General features: G+C 42.1%; 1 protein-coding gene across 1 annotated transcript in view; it reads left to right on the top strand.

Annotated features, from left to right (window-relative positions):
* Positions 1 to 25,381, top strand: part of LOC127625308 (microtubule-associated serine/threonine-protein kinase 4-like) — a 171,067-nt gene that overhangs the window by 98,665 nt on the left and 47,021 nt on the right. The window contains exons 5-6 of the mRNA XM_052100522.1: positions 21,411 to 21,499; positions 24,371 to 24,440. Coding sequence (XP_051956482.1) covers positions 21,411 to 21,499; positions 24,371 to 24,440 — 159 coding nt within the window. The remainder of the gene's footprint in view (positions 1 to 21,410; positions 21,500 to 24,370; positions 24,441 to 25,381) is intronic.

Genomic DNA, 25,381 nt, shown 5'->3' with positions numbered 1-25,381 from the left:
TTCTGTTGGAACAAACACCCCATGAAATGGACCATTTTTGTGCAACCCCTAAACAAAGCAGGGTTTGCAAGGCTCTTACCTGAATAGCCTTCAACAGCCATGCATGATGCTGCTCTGTGGATAATGCATGCCAGCTTGCGTATGTTTCAGCACACATACAAGCTCTTAACTTTAAGGGCTACATCCTGAGACTGTTCTTGTCCATTTGGTATCATTCACATTCACAAAACTCAATTTGACTTTCAGCCTTACCCCACGAAGCTTGAGCCCAACTCCCACAAGCCCTTGCAGCCCATGCAGCCCGCTGCACGCATTTCATTTTTGGAGGTAAGAGTGTGCTTCTTTTACATAGCCATTTTGTTTTGTGGCTTAACATGTGATTCAAGGCTCTGTGATCCGCCACTGAAAATGAGCGCATTGATTTCAGTGATCAAAACGGCATGGGGACTTTCGTATTTTTCTTTTGAGTTTTATTTTAACATCCAAAGCCTTTTAATGCGAATTTATTTTTTAAAAAGGTGGGGGATAGGGTTTTTTGTGTGCTTATATAACGTTCTTAGAGTCACCCCCTTCCCCCAGCCCTTTTTGGTGAGTCTCATTCGCCCTCTTTTATGTGATAAATAGGATTTGCTGCTCTGGCCATTGAACATTTCTGTGGAAAGAGCTCTGCACCATTTCTAGGAGAAATCAGGTCATTTCAGAAACTTAAAATGAGGCACTGTGACTGTGATTACTTTTACTGCAGAGAGAAAGGGCACATCCTGTCCATTTCTTACAAAGCACGACTTACTGAATGGTATTTATAATTGAATTTTGCAGACTTGACTGTACATTCAAGCAACCAATTGAAAAAGATTGCAGTTATTTTGCTTTAACAGTGGTTTTTATCTAGTTTTGCTTCAGAACATAGATTTCACATTGTACGTCAATCCAACACGGCACAAATTGTACCATGGACCAACATTGAAATGTATTAATAAAACATTGAACTGCATAGGCCCAACAATATGCAAAATTAATAACAGCATGGGATAAATAGGAAAACTGGTTATTTTGCTTTAAAATGTCTTAAATTTTGATGGTTTCATGTACCAATAATTCATAGCACAAAACAGCTTTTGTGCTATGTCTAAATTGCCCGTAGGGGGGCAACAACAAAAGATGTTAGGAGCATTTCTCTTCCCTTTTAAAAGTTGATTAGCCTATTTTGCCATCCTAACAATACACAATTGCTGTACTATGTGGTTAGTTGTATTTTATTATTTGCATTTAGCATCATTTCACCTGCTATCAGAATAGACCTGCAACCCACTGTTTGGTCACAACATCTGTTAAAGGAATAGTTCACCCAAAAATCACAATTCTCTCATCATTAGGTGAACTAGACCTTTAAGATCCACTGTTTAAATACATTTTATAATAATTTTCAGGAAAAAAAACATATAGATGATATAGTTTTAATTAGAAAGCCTGACAATGTCTGACTATGATCTTCATCCAACTTTTTGAAGCTTTTGGTCTCATAGCTTTTCTGCCTGTTTCATACATTGCTATACTGTGTGGCCTGTTCTAGTATCCTCCATTCAGTGCCTTAATGATGAGAGACAAAACTGTGAATGCCACAGTCAATCCCCCTTTGTTTATCAAGTATGTTTTCTGGACTGATTAAATGGGTCATTGAGCTGTTTGAACTAGTTTGATTAGTTAGTGTTTACAAACAATAGTCTTAATTATCCAATGTACAGTGCATTCAGGAAGTATTAAGACTTTTTATTTTTTTATTTTATGTTGCAGACTTCTGCTAAAATGCTTTAAAAAAATATATCAATCTACACTCCATACCCCATAATGTCAAAGCAAAAACCAGAATTTGGATAAATTTGCTAATTTATAAAAAAAAAATATATATATATATATATATATATATATATATATATATATATATATATATATATATATATAATATCACATTGACATAAGTATTCAGACCCTTTGCCATGACACATGAAATTTAGCTCAGGTGCATCCCATTTCTCTGGATCATCTTTGAGATATTTCTACTCTTTGATTGGAGTCCACTGGTGGCAAATTCAATTGATTGGACATGATTTGGAAAGGCACACACCTGTCCATATAAGGTCTCATAGCTGAAAATGCATATCAGAGCAAATACCATGAGGTCAAAGGAACTGTCTGCAGAGCTCAGAGAGAGGATTGTGTTGAGGCACCGATCTGAGGAAGTCTAAACATATTTATTGGCTGTGTTGAACATTCCCATGAGCACAGTGGCCTCAATAATACTTAAATGGAAGATGTTTGAAACAACCAGGACTCTTCCTAGAGCTGGCCGCCCGGCCAAACTGAGCAATTGGGGTAGAAGGGCCTCTGTAAGAGAGGTGACCAAGAACCCGATGGTCACAGTGGTTGAGCTCCAGAGATCATGTGTAGAGATGTGAGAAACTTGCAGAAGGACAACCATCACTGCAACACTCCACCGATCTGGGCTTTATGGCAGAGTGGCCAGGCGGAAGCCTCTCTCGTTGCAAGACACATGAAAGCACGCTTAGAATTTGCAAAAATGCACCTAAAGGACTCACAGATTGTGGTGAAACGAAGATTGAATCGTTTTGCCTCAGTTCCAAGCGTCATGTCTTGAGGAAACTAGGCACTGCACATCACCTGCGTAATACCATCCTAACGGTGAAGCACGGTGGTGGTAGTAGCATCATGCTGTGGGGTGTTTTTCAGCAGCGGGGATTGGTCCCCGCAGAGTTGAAGGAAAGCTGAACGCAGCAATATACAGAGATATCCTTAATTAAAACCTGGTCCAGAGTGCTCAGGACCTCAGACTGGGCCGAAGGTTCACCTTCCAATAGGATAATGGCCCTAAGCACACAGCCAAGTCAATGCAAGTGTGGCTTAGGGACAACACTGTGAATATTCTTGAGTGGCCCAGCCAGAGCTTAGACTTGAACCTAATCAAACCCAATTGAACCCAATCCAGCCAGAGCTTAGACTTGAACCCAATCGAACATCTCATTGAAGTTAACAAAATTCTGTTTTTTGCTTTGTCATTATGGGGTATGAAGTGTGTATTGATGTGAAAATATAGTCATTTAAAGCATTTTAGCATAAGGCTGCAACATATTAAAATGTGAAAATAATGAAGGAGTCTGAATACTTGCTGAATGCAATGTACACTTGAAGTTTATCATGTTGAGATGAGTGCCATGCTTGGTTAAATTTAGGTTTAGGTAATCGTGCTGTAATGCTGTGTCACTATTTGTGTGCTATTACCTTAACTTTCCTGTAGCTCAACTGGCAGAGCATGGTGCTTGCATTTGTTGTGAATGTTTCCTGAAATAGTGTACCTTATTCTATGCAAAAAAAATGGTCTCTTACTAGTGGTTTGGTCATTTAAGTTTAACAGGTAGGGCAGCAAAGAAAATTCATTATGCCCCACCTAGCTTAATCAGACCTCTGCTAGCATTTTTGGTTTGTCCTCTCCAAATGAGAGCACCAAAAATGGTGCACCCATATTTAGAGCTTAGGCTGACACTGGCTGTGTCTCGTTTGGAAGGCTGCGTTCTCTGGAGGCTGCATTTGTTGGCCACATATGTCATCGAGTATGCCACATTTCAGAAAAGAGAGTTTTTGAATGCAGCCTACGAATGCGACCATCTTTCACGGGAATTCGGAGGATGCATGAGGTTTATCCATCATGGGCACTCGCAACCCACAATTCTTTGCTTCAACAGAAATTTCAAAAAAAAAAAAAATTATGCCAATTTGCCTGTAAATATTAAGTAATGTTAATTCCCAAGTTGAAGTACCTCAGTAGATGGCTGCAGAGTATATAATATGTAGAATTATATTCATATCTAATTAAACTAAAGGATTAGACTAAAAGTACACCTGTAAAATCTATTTTCTTTTCTCTTTACATCATTATAACTCTCCTAAAATGTACCTCATATATTCACTTCCAGAAGGACTTTGTTCCCTTCTCACTCAAAGAGCTCCCGCTTGTTAAAGAGTGGCGTGCTGTCATAGCAACCATGTTACGTTCCATTTCCATTTGTCCTACGAAGGCCGCCTCGTTGAAACAAGGCTTGTTTAGAGGACACTCAGTATACTGCAGCCTTCAAAGGACATGTCCTATCTAGCACGCAGCCTTCGTAATGAGACACAGCTACAGAAGAGGTATGGCGTTTTTGTAAAGTGTTAAGTTAAAGGAATAGTTCACCAAAATATTTAAATTATTTTATAATTTACTCAACCTCATGTCATTCCAAACCCATATAGCTTTCTTACTCATGTGGAAGACAAGGTATTTAGCAAAATGGTCAAATGGTGACCACATGCTACCTCAGGAGCCATTGAGTGTGTTTACATGCATGTTCTTACAGCGAATATTGCTTAATAAGCAGATGATGTTTGCGGCTTTGTAAACGCCTTAAACTGGGTTCCTTGATCGGGGTAAGCTCATAAATGGATTTGGAATAAACTGATCAGCACAGGTAGATTTTTACCCACAACCCTGATTTTACATTTACCGGCATTCTTACCGGTTTATCCAATAGGCCTCATTCATGAAACTTATGTATATATGTGAGTAAATTGGGAGTAATTTACATGTAAAATGGAGCTTCACAAAATGTTTTATTTTTATTTGTAAATCAGAATAGGAAGCGTTTAACATCTATGCGAACAGTAAAATTTTTTTTTGTTTTTGTGAGTGCATTCACATCGTAAAATATTGATTAACTTAGTCATCGCATGCTTTTGCTGTCATCAGAGGTTCTTTTGTGAATTAAACAGTCCAAGAGCTGAATAAAAAATGGTTTCACATGAAGATTAAGTGTAAAAATATTCAGTTCATACCGATAGGAGGATTTTCACCACCATTAACCTTCTCTGGTTCAGTTGAGCACATCGCCAGCATTATTGGAGAAACTTCTCGAGTAAATCAAGACTGTAACTGTGATACTTCTATTGCAAATGGAATAATCTTCAAATTAATAGAAGCCTGAAAATGGTCTTTGACCTAAGCTATGACAGTGTTGGGTTTTATTGTGTATGCACCTTCCCGCAATGTTTATTTATAGCTTTAACAGTGCCAACATTGACCATACTTTATCAGCTGAATGTGATTTATTGATTCCTATACAAAACGATTGAAACCTAAATTATAGAGTTCATATCAAATGAAGAAACTCTCCAACCAGTCATTTTAGAGGGCATTATTTTTTTTGCTCGAGAAAATAAAACTGCGAAAACTACGTTTTCAGTTAAATTTTCAATTTATGAAGCAGAATTGGGAATAAACTCTTTGAAGACAACAGCTTAAATTAATTATATGGTTTAAAACGTTTTGTTTTGTTTCCACTAATTTAATTATTATTATATATATATTTTTTCATTATTTATTCAATGTCTCTTCTATCAAAATGTAGTCATGGCAGTTTGTCTAAAAGAACACAAATCATTCATACGTCTTGCATATGATTTACACGTGGTCGGGAACAGGTGATAATTTAGGTCGTACCAACAAACGTATTGAATGAGGCCCAATGTGCACAAGTGCTGTGCGCATGCCTGTTCATGTTTTGACTTCAAAAGCCGTTTTGGTAGCTATCAGTATATTGGTATGCATTTACACATGCTCAGTGTGCCTGTTTTTACATCAAAGATATCAAACATTTGTTCTTGCGTGTCACTTGACTGTTTGCAACACTTCTGAATGTTTTACACTGACGAGAAGTGCAAATGGGATTTGAGAACTATGGTGGAGTGGATGTGAATAACAACTTGAATTTCTGTCTGTTCCTCACACAAATCTATTATATTGCATAAAAGACTTGGAAAGTTATATGGCACAAGTCATATGGGCTACATTTATCTTACTTTTATGGTGGGTTATTGTCAAATCCCCCAGTTACTATTTACTTGCATTATATGGAAAGGGGCAACCTGGACATTCTCCTAAACAACTTCTTTAGTGTTCCACAGAAGAACATATCATAAGGGTTTGAAATCATATGATTAAGTGATGACATCATTTTTTTTATTTTTGATGAGCTATCCCGTTTCTCTAGGTCATTGGCCTAGAAGGAAGATATAAGTAGTCATAAGACTCAAGTTAGACTTTGCTCACAACATGCGTGACCAGGGTCATCATGATTGGGTGCATATCTGACTCAGTTGAAGGTCTGATTAGCGTTTACTGTCATGTAGACCCTCCTGCTCGCAGGTTCTTTGTAGTGGCTTCCTTCAAATCGCACCTTGAAGCCCCTCAGCTTTCTACAGCTAATTGTTGAGACCCAGTGGCCCCGTTCCACCCCTCCAACTTCATCTGTCAAGTGTCAGAAAAGCTGGGCCTCTGCTGCCAAAAGAGCAGATTGGTGAAAAGAACCGGATGAGATCAAAGGTGTTGAAGTGGAAGAGAGATTTTCTTCAAATGACAAGTCCAAAGGGATAGTGGCTTGGCTGCAGGACGCAGGACTTGCACATGGTTTTGGTTGAAAAATGGTGCATTTCCATTTCAAATGACCCGATGGGTTTTGGAGCAGGGCCAGATGGGGAGAGCAGTGATTGCATTCACTGCACTGTCTGCTGATGATGCAGTGCTGCTCTGACTCACACACCCCCCCACCCTTCCTCTCCCCTCCCGCCCCGCCCCAGGATGTGATATGGTAGGTGCCTGTTACATGATATGGAGTCTACAGAATAGAGGCAAAGCTGAGCGATTTTTCACCGCAAAACCAGAAGTCATCCTGCTGGAAGCACTCCTTCCCTCTGTCCCAGAGGCTCCCTACGTTCAAGTAGGAGCAGATTGACCTGAATAGGAAACAGCTCAGAAGATCTTTCTCACTATTCCATTTAGGACACTTCAGAGGACACACAGCCCCCTGAATCTAGCCTGTGCATGCTGCAGCAAGTGACAGATGTTCATGGACAACCCTTTGTGATTGCAGAGAGTTTGGTGGGCTTGCTGGGGCTTGTGCTTGGTGCCTACTTCTCTTAGAAGCTAGGCACTTACCTTTCCCTTTTCCAAGGAAGCGAAAAGCACTTTGAGGGCATGACTTTGGGACCATGTCCGACTCCAGCTTATGGACCGTTCTCTCCAACGTTTCCATGCCGCACTTTCTCAGTGGAGTAAGATTGCGGCGCTCCAAAAGGTAAACAAGTTGGGGTTGATTGCTTGTCGCTACTGAACAGTTTTGTAGGTTTGAGAAAACGATGTCATTTAAGGTTATAGACAAGAACAATACGGAAAATCAGGTGCCATGTTGTCTCTATTGTGTTTGAATTCCTTTGTGAATGCTGAACTTGAGTACATGTTAATTGTAATCAGAACGGTATTGTTTAGTCCATACGGTGGGCACAAATGATGTTTACATATGGTTGCAATTACTGTACGTTTCCCTAAATATGCATGCTCAATGCGAGGAAATGGATTGTTATGGAACTCCTCAAGGGAAGAGCTGGTTGAGTCCCTGTTATTTGACGGCAAGCGTTCGGATAAACAGCTCTTGCAGGAAATGCTGAAGCTGTGCTGAATCCTTTTCACCTGGCATGTAACAAGACAAAAACTTATTACATGCCAAAAACCAAAAAGGCAAATCAGAAATAGAAATATCTGGCATCAAACAGGCATGCTCTTTCTCGCTTGTCCTTACATTTTAATCCTTGGAATGACCCATTTTACCATTTAGATGATCAGATTAGTATCCTCGGGTTGAGTAAAGCATGTACAACATGCTAAATAGATTGGTCTCTTGTTTTTTTTGGTTTTTTCTTTTGTATATTGTAAATTGAATTTGACAGTATTTAAGTTTGAAGCAAAACATTTGTGGACAACATGCATGGCAAACAGGACCTTGCAATGTATTTTCATTTCAGTGTTAAGTTTATTGGTTTGCACAGGGTGGAGGATTCAGTAATGAGTAATGTCTTTATCTACAGAATAAAAACTGTGATAGCGGCACTCTGGTATTACACCAATAACAATGAGGGAGTTTCCTCCTGTATACTTTACTTGAAGTTGTAGAAAAATGAAATGCTAAATTGTATGATGTAGGTGTGATTCTGTTATTTAGCTGATTTTAAATGTAAGATATTGCTTCTTGTGTGTCCATCCATTAAAGAAATCTTCATTATTCAGTTGTACTGACCTTGATTTAAGCTCTCATTTTTTTCTTTCTTTTTCTCCTACTGTGGCGTTTATTACGGAAAAAAAACATCATGTGTTTTGTTAACATGATATAAAGATAAGAAACTACAGGCTTGTAAAGTAATTTAGCAAACCAGGCCAGACAAAGCTTCAAGAATATACTTTCTTTTTTGTATCTCTATATTAAATGTGTGGGACGGATGCAGATTTGGGATTGTATTTCACATGTGCACATGTTTGATTTTATGGTATTTAAATGATAGATTTCATGCATTTTATTTACAGTTTTTGTTTTCTAATATTCAACTTTATGCCTGTCAAAAGGAAAGTTGAGAGAGAGGAAAATAATGGTAGGGGAAAGGGACTGTGAGGTGGCTGGATTCGAACCTTCATCCCTGGGAGCACCACATCTCCAACGTCACTTGTGCACATGCACACGATCTGATACCTGGATTGGTATCGGTTCCGATACTGATGTTTTAAACCGATTGGGTATCGGTCCGACAAGCCCGAACCAAATCCGATACTGTGTGTTAGTCATATTTGTTACTGTCAAGCTCCAAAAATGACATAAAAGAACCATTAAAACACAATTAACGTAGTTCATATGACTCGTGCATTTTATTCAAAGCCACTTGAAGACGTGCGATAGCTCTGTGAATCGCAATAGGCTGTGTTTAATAAGTAAATAGTATTTTATAGTTATATAGTATGCATGTGAAGTGCTAGCACGTTAGTGAGTGGTGCTGCTCTGTTGACACACACATAAGCACGCGCAGCCCTGGGTGATTCATTCACGGCTATTTTTTAGCTTTCACGCAGTGCGCAATATTTGATCGCTTCTCACAAAATTGGATCGTATCGGCTGATACGGAGTTTTCCGATATCAGAGCGGAAGAGAAAAAGTGGTATCGGTGCATCCCTAATATAAATGTAGACATCAGCATAATTGACGGTTGCTTTCTCGCATTCCTTTATAATTGTTAATAGGATAATCAGGGAGTTCTTCTATAAGGGCGTGTTCACACTTGGCAGGTTCGGTTCGATTAAAACGAACTCTGGTGTGATTGCTCTGTTAGTGCGTTTCATTTGAACAAGTGTGAATGCTGTCACCCGAACCTTAGTGCACACCAAACAAGCGAACTGAGACCGCCTGAAAGTGGGACTCTGTCCGCTTCCAAACGAACTCTGGTATGGTTCGATTGATATATGAACGCAACATGGACCAAAGACGTCAAAACAGACCAAAAACAGGAAGTAATTTGCCTAATACTGACCTCAAGCATGCCTGGTTCTTCTCATCATTGGAGCTATGTTGCCCATTACAGTTCGGTACTGGCGTCAAAATCGCCGTCAGCTGTCATTGCAGCATATCTTCATTTGTGTGTGCAACGGAGGAATTTCTGGCATTGTTTTGACTCCTTTACACATTTTATTAACTCTTTGTTTGTTCTCAGCTTTTTAAAAATACCAGCATATATACATATATAAATCTAATGAGTGCATTTCGCCAGCATTGTTCTAGATGTTCGGTAAGTTCCGTCAAAAAATATACATCATAAAAGCTGTCCAATCAGGTCGTGACTTTTCCCTGATGCCTTTGGTTTTGTATCGTTAGGTTTGGTGTTAAAAATGCCAGTGTGAACGCTAAACAAACTATGACTAAATGTATCATTTTCATTTTTGGTCCAGACTAAGAGGACCAAACTACAAATGTGAACACACCCTAAGAAAACTGTTCTTATCTGATTTGGAAGGTAAATGTTGCCTTGCATTTGTATTTTTATATGCCTTTATTGTGTTTTAGAGCTTTATGTAGGACTTCAAGCATGCATTTGGAAGGACTTACACAATTAGCATTTCCAAAGTATGTCTAAATGCCTGTATGACCAAAGTCAGTGACAGGAGGGTAATGTCTGTTACATAGGCATTGAGTGACTGATACTTTTTCATGATTCAGTCATTGATTGTGTCGTTGACGTTGCTTGATACTGTCATTTGAGCGTGGGTTTCCTCCAGAAGCAGCCCAGAGTTGTGTATTTTCATCATCGCTACATAAAGAAGCATGGGGCTAGATGCTCATACCGTTCGTTCTTAAGCTGCTTGTGTGTATAAACGGCTGTATAAATAGCCAAATAAGTCTGATCCTCTTTTACTGAGCACTCATGAAGCAGATATTATGCTGCATTCTGCATCATGGTACATATTTAAAGGGGCCATATCATGAAACCCTACTCTCACTTACAAAACATCAAATGTCCTCCTCGGTCCTCAAAGTAGAAGAAAAGATTTTCTCGTTCTGAAATCTCCATGGTTGACACCAGAATAGAAATATTAATTCTGCCCAGCTGTTAGATACATATGCTTGTACACTACATACATTTTAAGTATTTTAGTATTTAGTATTAAGTATTTTCATTGATTAAATATTTCTAAAGTATTATTTTCAAAAAAGACATTTTCAGTGGTAATGTATGCTTATCCAATGAAATAATATTTACCATGGTGCCAAAAACAAAAACATCCAGTGAGGGTCAGTTCTGTGGATGGAAACACCTTGTTGATGAGAGAGGTCAACAGAGAATGTCCAGACTGTGTCGAGCTGACAAAGACTATGGTAACTCGGATAACCACTCTGTATAATTGTGGTGAGAAGAATATCATCTCAGAATGCTATACTGGTATGTGGGTTGTCGCGGCACGAGGGGGGCCTATACAAGATTAGACGGGTGGTTTTAATGTTGTGGCTGATCATTGTATGTAGTTTTAAAGCTTATACATGCACTAAATGATATCTGTAGATTTGACCTAAGCCTGAACCCTTGCGTTCAATTCTCCTTTTCTTTTTTTGGTCTTTAATTTACTTGTTTACAAATTTTTCTCCCAATTTGAAATGCACAATTCTCACTACTTAGTAGGTCCTCGTGGTGGTGTGGTTACTCACCTCAATCACGGTGGCGGAGGACAAGTCTCAGTTGCTTCCGCTTTTGAGACAGTCAATCCACGCATCTTATCACATGGCTCATGCTAACTTACCACGTGCCCCATTGAAAGTGAGAACTACTAATCCCCACCACGAGGAGGTTACCCCATGTGACTCTACCCTCCCTAGTAACCAGGCCAATTTGGTTGCTTAGGAGACCTGGCTGGAGTCACTCAGCACACCCTGGATTCGAACTTGAGACTCCAGGGGTGGTAGTTGGCGTCAATACTCGCTGAGCTACCCAGGCCCCTTGTTTACTAATTTAAAGGAATCTGTGCATGTCCAGCAAGGTTATACTGGAGATACGAGATTTCAAGCAATTGTGGGAGTGGGTAATGTATAATGAATAATGACTTGAATAAACATGTTTAAAAGACTACTTAAATGTTACCTTTGTTTTTGTTTTTTTACCTTACCAATGTGAATCTCCAAACTCTTTCATTGTACTTCTATGTAAAAGAGCAACCTGGACATTCTGCTAAATATCTGCTTTTGTGTTCCAAGAAAATATATTAATTGACATTTTCATTTTTGGTTGAACTATCCCTTTAAAGACACCATGAATATGATGGATTCACTTACTGGCAGCTGCTCCTCACAGAATCACAAGGGCTTTGCAATGTCGACTGTGATGTCTGCCAAGCTCCCATTCACGTATCAGATCTGCCTGCTCTGGGATCAATGACTAGAGAAGAGACCACAGTTACATGGTTCTCTTCCCCTCTAAGATTTCACCCTGTCCACTAGTATTCTGCTAAATACAACCATATTTAGAGGTGTTTGCTATGGCAAGCATCACTATTATTATTGCTCTTATTTAGGATTAGGGATTTCAAAAAACCCTGAGTATTAAACATCGATGCATAACTCGTACTGCACTGTTTGTGCCACGGACATGATGCATCACTCAATTTTTTTCTGAAAATGTAGAAATCTAGTAACTTTTTTTTAATTATCATTATTACCATAGTACAGTGTGACTGGCAACACTGAGCCAAGGTGCAAGATTTAAGTCTGGCATCTTGGCCCTTGCCAGTGGAGGTGTGATTTCCTGGCAACATTTTTTCAACAACTATTTCTTTAAGTGACATTTTAATCATGAGAAATAATTGTAATAAATTCTTGAGAAAGAATCACACTGCCTCAGAACAAAGGAAATCATTGCCACATTCATGTCTAAAGGAATGTCAGCAAGAGTGTCATCAAGCATCCGCTGGTACAGGGCACGGCTGATAATCTGTGAAAGATCTGTTTGAGCAGTGACCGCCCCTTCAGAGAAGCAGCTAATGCCCTTCAGCTGTGTGAAATGCTTTTTGAGGGTGTGTGTTATGTCTGTAGACAGGTCTTGGAAGAGTAGGCGTGTCAGTAAACAAGACATCTTGTTTCACGTCTGAGACGTTGTTGAGGTACCATGGCATGCATGAGAAGTACATGGTTTTTGTTTTTATCTTGGTTTGATTTTTTTTTTTGTGTATTGTTTTTAATTGATTTTTGTTTTGTTTTGATTGATTTGGTTTTGCTTGATTTTGTTTGTTTTGTTTTATTGTTATGATAGGTTTGGTTTTGTTTTATTGTTATTATAGGTTTGGGTTTGCTTGGTTTGGTTTTGTTTTATTGTTATTATAGGTTTGGGTTTGCTTGGTTTTGTTTTGTTTTATTGTTATGATAGGTTTGGTTTTGCTTGGTTTTGTTTTATTGTTATGATAGGTTTGGTTTTGTTTTATTGTTATGATAGGTTTGGGTTTGCTTGGTTTTGTTTTGTTTTATTGTTATGATAGGTTTGGTTTTGCTTGGTTTTGTTTTATTGTTATGATAGGTTTGGTTTTGTTTTATTGTTATGATAGGTTTGGGTTTGCTTGGTTTTGTTTTGTTTTATTGTTATGATAGGTTTGGTTTTGCTTGGTTTTGTTTTATTGTTATGATAGGTTTGGTTTTGTTTTATTGTTATGATAGGTTTGGGTTTGCTTGGTTTTGTTTTGTTTTAGTGTTATGATAGGTTTGGTTTTATTATTATTATATGTTTGGGTTTGTTTGATTTTGTTTTGTTTTATTGTTATGATAAGTTTGTTTTGCTTGGTTTTGTTTGGTTTTATTGTTATGATATGTTTGGTTTTGCTTGGATTTGTTTTATTGTTATTATAGGTTTGGTTTTGCTTGGTTTTGTTTTATTGTTATTTTAGGTTTGGTTTTGTTTGGTTTTATTGTTATGATAGGTTTGGTTTTGCTTGGTTATGTTTGGTTTGTTTTATTGTTATGATAGGTTTGGTTTTGCTTGGTTTTGTTGAGTTTTATTGTTATGATAGGTTTGGTTTTGCTTGGTTTTGTTGAGTTTTATTGTTATGATAGGTTTGGGTTTTCTTGGTTTTGTTTCGTTTTATCTTTATGATAGGTTTGTTTTGCTTGGTTTTGTTTTGTTTTATTGTTATTATAGATTTGTTTTGCTTGGATTTGTTTTATTGTTATGATAGGTTTGGTTTTGCTTTTTGTTTTATTGTCATAATAGGTTTGGTTTTGCCTGGTTTTGTTTGGTTTAATTGTTATGATAGGTTTGGTTCCCTCTCGAGAGGTCTCTCCTATTGCGTAAGTAGCTTACGCTATGGGAAAAGTTGCTGCGGCAACTTGCTCGAACCAATGACGGGGCGACTCTGAACGCGCGACCAATGAGCGCGCTTCACAACAGGGACTCAGGGCCCGCCAAGATTGGCGTGGCTAAGGCTATATATTAGGCGCCCCATCATGAGAGTTCTTTAGATTTAATCTCCTTCAGCAAATACCTTCTCTTCGCTGGATCCTCTGGATTATTGGAGTCTTTTCGCCCGCCGTCGACAAGCCTACAGCAGGACTGCTACGAGGACGCCGGCGCCTTCAGCCGTCTTCAAAGCCTTCTGCTACGCCATCCGGTGCGCATCACCTTATATCCTTTACTAAGCAATAACTTTTCAAGTGTTCGCCTCTGCGACGCTTTTTTGTCCTTAGTAAAGAGCAAATTCGAGGCGTTGTTTAAAATGCCTTCGACCTGCGCCTCGTGCAGAGGCCCTCTTCCTGACGGGGACCGTCACATTATCTGCGCTCGCTGCCTGGGATCTGACCACGCAGAAGCTGCTCTCACTCGAGGCGGATGCCCCGAATGTGACTCCCTGGGCCTCACCGAGCTGTGCGCTCGCTTTGCCGCCTTCGCCGCGAACGAGCCTGCTACCACCGTGCTGCCATCCCCTCTGTTCGAGCCGCGCAAGAAAAAGCGCCGCTCACGGAGGCCGCCAGAGCACGCGGACTTCAGTGACGTAACGCCGGGCCAGTCTCCGCGTGCTTCACCACCACCCGAGGACTTCCTGCCGCCAGTTCTATTCACGCAGGCAGACCAGCACCCCTCCGGAGCGGTGGGTCTCGTCTCGTTCGGCGCGTCAGGGGACGACGGTGAAAAGGATGACAGCCTTTCCATTGATGCTGCATCCGACGACTGGCCGGACTTGGCCTTCGAACCGGCGCCGTCGACACTAGCGGACACGAGCAGGGACACCAGCATGGACTCAGAAATCGTCCGCATACTGTCCAAAGCCGTGGAAAACCTCGGGCTCGACTGGTCTTCTCCGGAAGAACCCGCCCGCAGCTGGCTGGACGAGTGGTTCCTGCAAGGGCGCCGGCAGGCCCCTCGACAGAGACCCTCCCCTTTCTTCCCCAAAGTTCACAACGAACTCACAAAGTCGTGGAAAGCCCCGCACTCTGCTCGCCTGAAGACTTCTTTCTCTTCCTCGCACTCCTCGTTGGACGGCGCGAGAGAAAGAGGCTACGAGGGAACCCCGCCCCTCGAGGAGGCTATGGCCAACCATCTGTGCCCACCCTCCACCGCTGGATGGAAAGCCAAAGCTTCTCATCCCTTGAAGCCCTGCAGATCTACCTCAGCTCTCGCTGGTCGCGCATATGCCGCCGCCGGCCAAGCTGCGTCAGTGCTTCATTCCATGGCTGTTCTGCAGGTCTATCAGGCCAAACTTCTCCGCACCATAGACGAATCTGGACCTGAACCTGAGGCTTTCAAGGACCTGCGCAGCGCCACTGATGTAGCCCTGCGAGCCACAAAGGCCACCTCCCAATCCATCAGCCGGGTCATGTCTAACCTGACTGTCCTTGAGCGCCATCTGTGGCTGACGCTAACAGAAATGAAGGACGCGGATAAGGCGCCATTCCTCGACGCGCCTATCGCCCCAAGCGGCCTGTTCGGACCGGCGGTAAAAGAGTTCGCTGAACGCTTCACTGAAGCCCAGAAGAATTTGCAGGCTATGCGTCACTTCCTGCCTAAGCTCTCCAGCTCATCACAGAGCCGCCAGAGACCGCCTCAGCTGCAGCAGCTAGCCAGGGCGGCGCCTCCCATCTCCCAGCCCAGACCTGAAACGGACGCTCCACGCCGCTCGCGTTCCGCTAACCGAAAGCAGCCGCCTGAGCGACGGGGACCTCGGCCCAAGATCGTGCTGAACCCGGAGCCTCGTAAGCCTTCCTAGCCATAGGAAGAAAGAGAGAGAGTGCGTGTCTCGCAAAAGCCGGACCACTCTCTCCAAAACGTGTAAAACATTACCCAGTCCCATTACAAGCGGCTGGAAATGTCTGTACAGCAGTCAATGGGCCAGTCACAGAACTCCCTCACCTGCAATCAAACGCCGTTTTAACGGCAACACGCAGAAATCACAAAAGAGTCATTTTCTGCCTGTGTCACTAAGAGGTCACGTGTCCACACTAAAGTGCGCATTCCCACATATCAATACTGTCCAAACAGTGCCGAATACTTCCCCAGCTCAATCTGGACGCCCCATAAATGTAGATCGTGTGCCTATTGTCATGTATGCACCACTACACACAAGCACTGTTCCCACAGTTATAAACACTTCCCCAGTAAAAGCGGGAAATACTATAAAGGTAGCGGCGTGCCTGCTGTCATGCATGCACCCCTACACACAAACACTGTATGCATGCCCAAAAACCCCCGCCATGGCCGGAGGCTTTATGAAAATGGCGGCGTGCCTACTACGGTATATGCACCCCCACCCATAAGCGCTGCCCATACAGTTTCAAACAGTTCTCTGGCCCATGCCGCGAGCATCACAGATCGCGGCGCTGAGCCAGAAACTCCCGCTAAGAACGGAAACTTTATGAAAGTGGCGTGCGTGCCTATCACAATGTATGCACCCCCACCCGTAAACACTGTCTATACAGTTTCAAACATTTCTCCAGCTCATGCTGCGAGCATTACGGAGATAGCGTGCGTGCCTGTAATCTCACACGCACCCCTGCACTCGGCACTCAACAAAGCTTCTCAGCGCGCTCCCGCGCCTCCGAGAGCTGTAAGCTCAGTGTTAGCACAAGGCAATTCGCCGGCAGGGTCCATATGTCACTGCGACACGCCCCCAGCCAGCATTCAGCCCATATCTGTGCGAGCAAAAGCCAGGGAAAAAATCCCCGCCATGCCGAAATGGGTTTTGAACATAATAAAACACGGTTACTCGCTTCAATTCGCTCACAGACCACCCCGCTTTTCAGCGGTGGTCGAGACGAAAGTGACGAAAGATGTTTCACATGTTCTACGCGCGAGGTGCTCAAACTAATAGAGAAGAGCTATAGAAACTGTTCCTCCCTCTATGAGCTGAGGCGGGTTTTTACAGCCGCTACTTTCTCGTCCCAAAAGGGCGGTGGCCTCCGCCCCATCCTAGATCTCAGACATCTGAATAAAGCTTTAATGATTCGCTCGTTCAGAATGTCAACGACCAAACATATCCTCACGCAAGTTCGCCCCGGGGATTGGTTTCTGTCAGTGGATTTGAAAGGCGCTTACTTTCACATTCCGATAGTGCCTCATCACAGGCCATTTCTGAGATTCGCTTTCGAGGGACAGTCATACCAGTACACAGTACTACCATTCGGCCTATCATTGGCCCCCCGTACATTCAGGAAATGTATGCACGCAGCACTTTACCCCCTGAGACAGCGGGGAGTGCGAATACTGAATTACCTCGATGATTGGCTAACCTAGCACAATCAGAGAGTCAGTTAACGACGCACAGATCTTGGATTATCAGTAATCTAGAATGTCTGGGTCTGAGAATCAATTTTGCAAAGAGCGTGCTATCCCCCAGCCAGAATATCTCTTTTCTGGGAATAGTGCTAGTCTCAGTGCAGATGATGGCGCGCCTCTCATCAGAGCGCACGCTCGCTATTCGGCGCCTTGCAACATCATTCAGAGCGGGCGCGCGCGTCAAACGATTTCAAAGGATGCTCGGTCTCGTGGCCTCGGCATCAGCTGTACTCCAGCTAGGATTGTTGCACATGCGTCCTCTCCAACGCTGGCTCAAGAGCCGTGTCCCCACTCACTGTCACTGTCCAGAGACAAGGTTCTCCCAGGAGAATGGTCTCTCCACCCCCTGACGGTCCAGTGGTTATGGCAAACCTTGGACGAAGCAGAGGTCGACCTCTTCGCCTCCAGGGAAAATGCGCACTGCCCTCTTCTCAAACAGCACGGACGCTCTCGCCCAAGTCTGGCCAAGCCGCCCCTTGTATGCTTTTCCCCCGATCGCGATGCTACCTCAGGTCATCAGTCGGATCAGGGAGGTGAAATGTGCAGTGCTCCTGGTAGCCCCACTCTGGAAGAACCAGACGTGTTTTCCAGAACTGATGCAGATGATGCAATCTGCCCCATGGCCGATTCCGTTGAGGCTGGACCTCCTCAGGCAGGCCAGCGGAATGATTCTTCATCCCCGCCCGATCTGTGGGCCCTTCATGCATGGCCCCTCAGCGGGTTCAGAGAACCTCCCCAGTGGAGTGTTGAGAACCATCACTGAGCCTGGCGCCCTCTCGAGCGCTTATATGCCCAAAAGTGGAAAGTGTTCAGTGACTGGTGTGATACCAAGAGCTTGAACCCCAAATCGTCGCGAGATACCAAGTGTACTCACCTTTTTGCAAGAGCTGCTGGAGGCGGGCCGCATACCCTCCACGCTCAAAGTCTATGTGGCTGCCATAGCGGCGTCACACAATCCTGATAAAGGGCGCTCATTAGGGAAAAACGACCTAATCATTCGTTTCCTAAGAGGCTAGGAGGATGAACCCTCCTCGCCCCCTCGGTACCGATCTGGGACCTGGCCACGGTCCTGGACGCACTCAAGAGTGCCCCGTTCGAACCTCTCCGAACTGTGCACCTTAAACAGCTCTCGCTCAAAACTGCGCTCTTGCTGGCACTCGCCTCAGTCAAGAGAGTGGGCGACCTGCACGCGCTGTCATCAAGCACTGCTTGCCTGAAATTTGGACCTAACGACTGCAGAGTTGTCCTTAGGCCAAGGCATGGGTATATTCCTAAAGTGCTCTCCACACCCTTCAGAGTACAGGTGATATCTCTGGCAGCGTTATCGTCTTCAGCAGACGAAAGCGACGCTAATTTACTCTGCCCGGTCAGGGCGCTCAGAGTATACTTGGAACGTCCTGCCCCGTTCAGACAGACTGAACAATTATTCGTATGCTTTGGCGGACCGCACTAAAGGTCTCGCAAATTCTAAGCAAAGAATATCGCGCTGGATAGTAGATGCTATAGCGCTGGCTTATGAAGCCAAGGGCCTTCAATGCCCCTTAGGCGTCAGAGCTCACTCTACGAGGAGCATGGCCTCCTCGTGGGCGTGGTCGAGTGGGATACCCATTGAGGATATTTGTGCGGCGGCAGGCTGGGCCTCGCCTTCAACATTTATCAGGTTTTATAACCTACAGGTCCCCTCATTGCATTCCAACATTCTATCAGCCTGACTGTAGTATGGACTGGAGTACATATATGCTGAGCATTATCTCCTCCCTTATAAGGTCCGTCTCTGACTGACTTAGGGAGTTTTTTATGCATATCAGTAAAAAGAAAAATCAGTACATAAGATATGTGGGTGTGTTTTTACAATGAGCGCCCCACCGTGGGCCACCTTGGGGCAAATGCACTCTGTATTATCCCATTATATAGCTCACCGTTGGCTGGCTCATTGAATAATCACTTTGCTTTAAGGCTCAGGCATCTGCCTTTGGCTTTATAGAGCGAAGTCAGCACGCACGGCGTTTTGCATGGTGTTCCCATAGCGTAAGCTACTTACGCAATAGGAGAGACCTCTCGAGAGGGAACGACTCGGTTACTAACGTAACCTCGGTTCCCTGAGAGGAGGGAACGAGTATTGCATAAGCTGCCGTGCTTGTGCTTGGTCAGTCGCTTCAGTCGATTGAACCTAAAGAACTCTCATGACGGGGCGCCTAATATATAGCCTTAGCCACGCCCATCTTGGCGGGCTCTGAGCACGCGGGCGTGAAGCGCGCTCATTGGTCGCGCGTTCAGAGTCGCCCCGTCATTGGTTCGAGCAAGTTGCCGCAGCACAGCCAATGACCGAGCTGCCTCGCTCATTGCTGTCTGCTGTGCAGCTGCAATGCGTTTTACATAAAGACTTCAATATTTCTCGAGAAACGGAGTTTTCCCATAGCGTAAGCTACTTACGCAATACTCGTTCCCTCCTCTCAGGGAACCGAGGTTACGTTAGTAACCGAGTCGTTTTGTTTTGTTTTATTGTTATAATAGGTTTGGGTTTTCTTGGTTTTGTTTTGTTTTATTGTTATGATAGGTTTGGGTTTTCTTGGTTTTGTTTTGTTTTATCGTTTTTATAGGTTTGGGTTTTCTTTTTTTTATTGTTATGATAGGTTTGTTTTGCTTGGTTTTGTTTTGTTTTATTGTAATGATAGGTTTGGGTTTTCTTGGTTTTGTTTTATCGTTATGACAGGTTTGTTTTGCTTGGTTTTGTTTTTTTTTATCGTTATGATAGGTTTGGGTTTTCTTGGTTTTGTTTTGTTTTATCGTTATGACAGGTTTGGGTTTTCTTGGTTTTGTTTTGTTTTATCGTTTTGACAGGTTTGTTTTGCTTGGTTTTGTTTTTTTTTATCGTTATGACAGGTTTGGGTTTTCTTGGTTTTGTTTTGTTTTATCGTTATGACAGGTTTGTTTTGCTTGGTTTTGTTTTGTTTTATTGTTATGATAGGTTTGGTTTTGCTTTGTTTTGTTTTATTGTCATGATAGGTTTGGTTTTGCTTTGTTTTGTTTTATCTTTATGATAGGTTTGTTTTGCCTGGTTTTGTTTGGTTTAATTGTTATGATAGGTTTGTTTTGCTTGGTTTTGTTTTGTTTTATTGTTATTATAGATTTGGGTTTTCTTGGTTTTGTTTTGTTAAACTTTTTGTAAAAGTTTGTACATGCCAAATAAAGTGATATTTAAATGTTAGACCATTTTTTATTGCTATTATTAGTTAATCCTTTATTTTTGCTAAGGCAAGGATCACTATTACTATTGTTCATCATACTTATGGTTAGGAGTTTGTTCTAATCATCAACCATAAGTATCGATTATCATGTGGTTTGGTGGGGAGCGGTGTCCTATTGGTTTTATAAGGGATCAGACTAATGTTTTGCCTGGTAGATGATTAAAGGTGTGACATTTTCCATATACCTTCATTGAAGGGGGGATCAACAACCACCTTGCAACCACACAGAACACCCTAACATCTGCATGGTCCTGTCTACATCCCAAATGTTTTTTTGCAAGATGTGTCTCATATGCTGTGATGGGCAAATTGCAATTAAACAATCTGTATACTGTTTCACAAGCATAAGCCATATTGTATGATACGAAAGATTAAGTTATTAACTAGTTGACTAAGATAATTAATCCTCTTGTAAACCGATTCTTGCTAACTTCCTTGCCACTGAATTAGCCACTGAACCCTGTCCTCCAAAGACTTGATGCCAGCAGCCTAAACATGCAAAATTACACAAAATGTGCTGTTTACAGAGCCTAGAGGTGTCAGACAGGTTTGACATCCCAAGACACCTATTTTGGTGATATCTGTCATATAGTAGCAACATTAAAAAAGAAAAAATCATCATAACTGCTTTCATTTCATTATTGTGCTCTTGGCACAACCATAGAGCAGTATTAGAGGAAATTACATTCTGTATATTATTTGAAACCTTTTTAAGTCATTTGAAACCATTTCCAAGGATGTGCTAATCTGTGGTGATGCTTTTAGGTAAAACACAACAGGTGGATTTTCTGTATGTACTTGAAAGTATTGATGCCTTTCTAATAGTCCATATTGTACAAGTATGACTAGATGATTAAAATTGCTGCTGTAATTTCATTGAAATAAAATAGGCTTTGTCTTTGGAGTGGGCTGGTTATAACACAATGTTTTGGTTTGTTTTTGCAGCTGTAGAACGAGCAACAGAAAGAGTTTGATAGGAAGTGGACAGTCGTCGGCTCTTCCTCGACCACACTCGCCTCTCTCATCACACACAGGTTACTTTTATTATTTCTGATGGTTTTGATGTCTGTAGAGTCTGCAAGAGTGATTCACAGTTTCCAGACCAGGCATGGCACAATAAAACATTGAACCAATTACATATTTTCAGTCGCTTGGATTCTTATTATGGCACTTTATTTTAAACATGCAAGTATGTTCCGATGACACCAGTAAAACATCTACTATAATATAATGATGTATTTGACTGGTGGGAGGGGGTTGTTGCATCCCAATTGTTTGTCATGGTCTTGGACTAACTGGACCATTCTAACCAGCCAAACTCTGACTCCTTTGGCAAGATGGGGGCAGGTCCAATGAACAGTGAGTTTTGTATTGAATAAATGAAGAAGCACTCCAGAAAAAAGCATGTTTAACCAGTGTCTGATTCATGACCTGACCATAAAATACGATTCGATAATTTTTTTCACATCCTTAGTTATTATATAAACTACCTTGATCTATATATATCACTAGACCACTAGTAAAATGAGTGGCATAAATGCAACGATGCTATTATTTTATCATTTGTGTTTTTTGTTATCTATCCATCTTTATCAGCTGTGTGTGAATATCTGTAAATGTGTCACCACTAATAAACATCTACCATCGGCTAAAGCTCAGGGGTTTCTCTTTATCAATGCCGGAGGGGCAATACAGATGTCTGTTAATTAACTATTAACTCCTTCCATATTCAATCAAGTTAATTATCTTTAATTATTGCTGGGCTGAAGGCAGTTGGAAGTGGGACACTGACTCAAATGGCTGTGATTTGAGATCTCCCAGACCCTTACATGTGCCCATTTTGCCAAAAGCCATAACTGAAACAGTGGGGTTCTGTTAATAAGTGCATTGCGCACATATGGTGACAGGGTGGATGTAGGAGCCTCACAGTATCTGACTCGAGCTTAAAGGGACAGATCACCCCAAAATTAGTGTTAGAAATAATTATTTACTCACCCTCTGTTTAAAAACAAAACAAAAAAAAAGTTAAAAGACCATCATTATCACCATAAACAATACCATTCATTCACTATTTTCCAATGCATCTAAAGCCATGTGATGGCTTTGTGGACCAAACTGAAATTTAAAGGAATTGTCTCATCATTTTCTCACCCTCATGCCATCCCAGAAGAATATTTCAGCTCTGTAGGTCCATACAATGCAAGTGATTGGTTACCAAAATTTTGAAGCTATAAAAGCACATAAATGCAGCATTAAAGTAATCCATACAACTCCAGTGGTTAAATCTGTATCTTCTGAAGTTATAATTTATGTGTGGGTGATTAAAAAGATCAATAATTAAGCCCTTTTTTACTGTAAATCTCCACTTTTACACATTATTCTTTTGTTTTTGGCATTTCGCATTCTTCATGCATATCGCCATCTACTGGACAGGGAGGAGAGTTTATCGTAAAGCACCTATTCTGTCTTTTTTTCTCGTGATGGCATATGAAAAAAGTCAATATAACTGGGACCGGGCTGATGGCGAGGCCGGGCTGTGATTTTACACACCCGCCCCCTTATCAGGCTAATCAAGCCTCTGAGAGGGATAAAGGCCGACTGCGGACGGTGGTGCGACAGAGAGAGAACGTTTACGGGCAGCTTTCCGTCCTATGTGTGTGTTTGTGTCTTTTGGTTTATTTCTTCATTACACTATTATTTATATTGTCAAGCCGGTTCTCGCCGCCTCCTTTCCATTGAATCCCTTTACGCCGTAGTGGCGTTCTCGCCACTACCATCCACCCCATTAGAGCAGCCTCGGCCATCTGCCGGGGGACAGAGGAGCCCAGCAGCCTGGAAGCGTAGGAACGGCCGCCGACCACGAGGGGAGAAGGGGCTCCTAACCGACCGGCTGGAGCGGTCAGGGCTGCTGCCAGGGGCGGAGGAGACCCCTACCAGCCGCTAAAACGCATCGGGGGCTGAGACTGCCGACCGCGAGTGAGGAGGAGCTCACTGCCAACCACCTGGAGCGGGAGAACTGCTGCCAGGGGTAGGGGAGACCCCTTCTGTACCCCGAGAACGCGTCGGTGCATTCCGTCTGCCAGGGGCTGGAGGACTGCCCCGATCCGCCCAGGGAGGCACGGCTGTCATCCATTATAGGGTGGAGGAGTGGCCGAGGACCAAACTACGGTGTATCAGAGAACCGGCGAATAAGTGATTTTTTTTTTTTCTTTCTCTCTCTCTCTCACTCTCCCACTGCCAGCGTTGGCCTTTTCCCTCTCTTTTAAATTTTACAGTTTATTTTTTGTAGGGGGTTACTGCACTGTTACAAGGAGTATCCCCCTATTTGTCATTATTGTCATTATCATCATTGTCATTATTTTCATACGAGGTCTCCCCGGCCTGAGAGAACGAGGGAGGAATGTGACAGGGCGGAGGGTGGGGCCGGGACATTTTACACACCCGGCCCCTTATCGGGCTAATCAAGCCTACAAGTGGGATAAAGGCCGACTGTGGTCGGTGGTGCGACAGAGAGAGAATGTTTACGGATATGTCCGTCCAATGTGTGTGTTTGTGTCTTTTGGTTTAAGTTTTTCATTAAACTATTATTTATAATGTCAAGCCGGTTCTCGCCTCCTCCTTTCCATTGAATCGCTTTACAATAACTTATAACTTAAAAAGAATATTGTATGGCCTCAGTTGTCTTCTGTAAGTTTGGAAACGGTCATTATTTTTACAATTCCACTTGGTCCTTCTGGTGTTCACTAGCGCAGTGAAAGCTGAACATTTCTGATGGTTTTTGTCAGCAATATTCTTACTTTGAAAGTGATACATTGTCATTTCTTACTGAGCAAACAGTCCCGTTGACACAGGACAAAGTGTGAAACATCAAGAATGTAAACAAATGATTATTTCTTTTTTTGCAGGCACAAGTCCTCAAGACAGCCCTAGAAACTTCTCGCCGAGTGCTTCAGCTCATTTCTCCTTCACACGCAGGTAAATGAAACATTCCTCAGACACGTTCAGACACTTTTTCTTATTACCAGCAAATCTGAGGAAAGTATTTGGGCCAAGTGCCATTTATTTGCAAAAACTATAGCACAAGTACACTTCAAGTAAAACATTTTATAAAAATAATTGTTTTAGGTTTTAAATGATAAAACAATTTATGCACTGTTCAAAGTGAAGACCACATTGAAACCAGTTGGTAAAAAGTAATTGGAAAAATGTTTAATCGCTGAAAATTGAAGTTAGTTCTGAGAAAAGACCTACAGTAACATTGTTAAATACAATATCAAACCTAGTGTCATCTGCAGAAAAATTCTAAATGGGTTTAAGTGTGACTAAAGCGTTTAAATACTTTCTAGGGTCACTGTACGTCATCAATAATAATGTATTTTGTTGTTTACCACAACTTACCTTCCATAATTGGTACCATTTATAACTTTTATACTACACACTTTGATAGATAAGTAGCTGTATTATTAGTATAGTTGTCTAGATCTGTCAAGAATATAAGGAAATGAACAGTAAGTATACAATATGTTCTTAGATGTGAAGATATTCCTCAGAATATGAAAAGCCTTCTACAGCTCGAGATGGGAACACATTTAAAACTCGTTCCGTTTTTCAGCTGTCATGACAGCAAAGCTTTCATGCTGCTTGTCAAACTATGTTCCCTTAGACAGGAAGGGGAACAAAGTCTTTTGTTCTTAAAAATGGCTTTTTCTTATTTCATTCCAATTATTTGTATTATTACTATTTATAATCCTCTAGTTTTGGCTACAGAACAGACAGGTAATTCCAAAGAGCTTATAGGGTGAATCTCATGAAACCTGTCATGTTCAGGTCACATTTCATGCCAAAATCACAAAAGGAAATGTGAAGCGATGTTTTGCTTATAGAAAAGGCAGCCTATTTTTGGACTCTTCCATATC

The sequence above is a fragment of the Xyrauchen texanus genome, chromosome 3 (assembly GCF_025860055.1).
Source record: "Xyrauchen texanus isolate HMW12.3.18 chromosome 3, RBS_HiC_50CHRs, whole genome shotgun sequence".
Taxonomy (NCBI): Eukaryota; Metazoa; Chordata; class Actinopteri; order Cypriniformes; family Catostomidae; genus Xyrauchen; species Xyrauchen texanus.
This window is presented reverse-complemented; position numbering and strand designations above follow the sequence as displayed.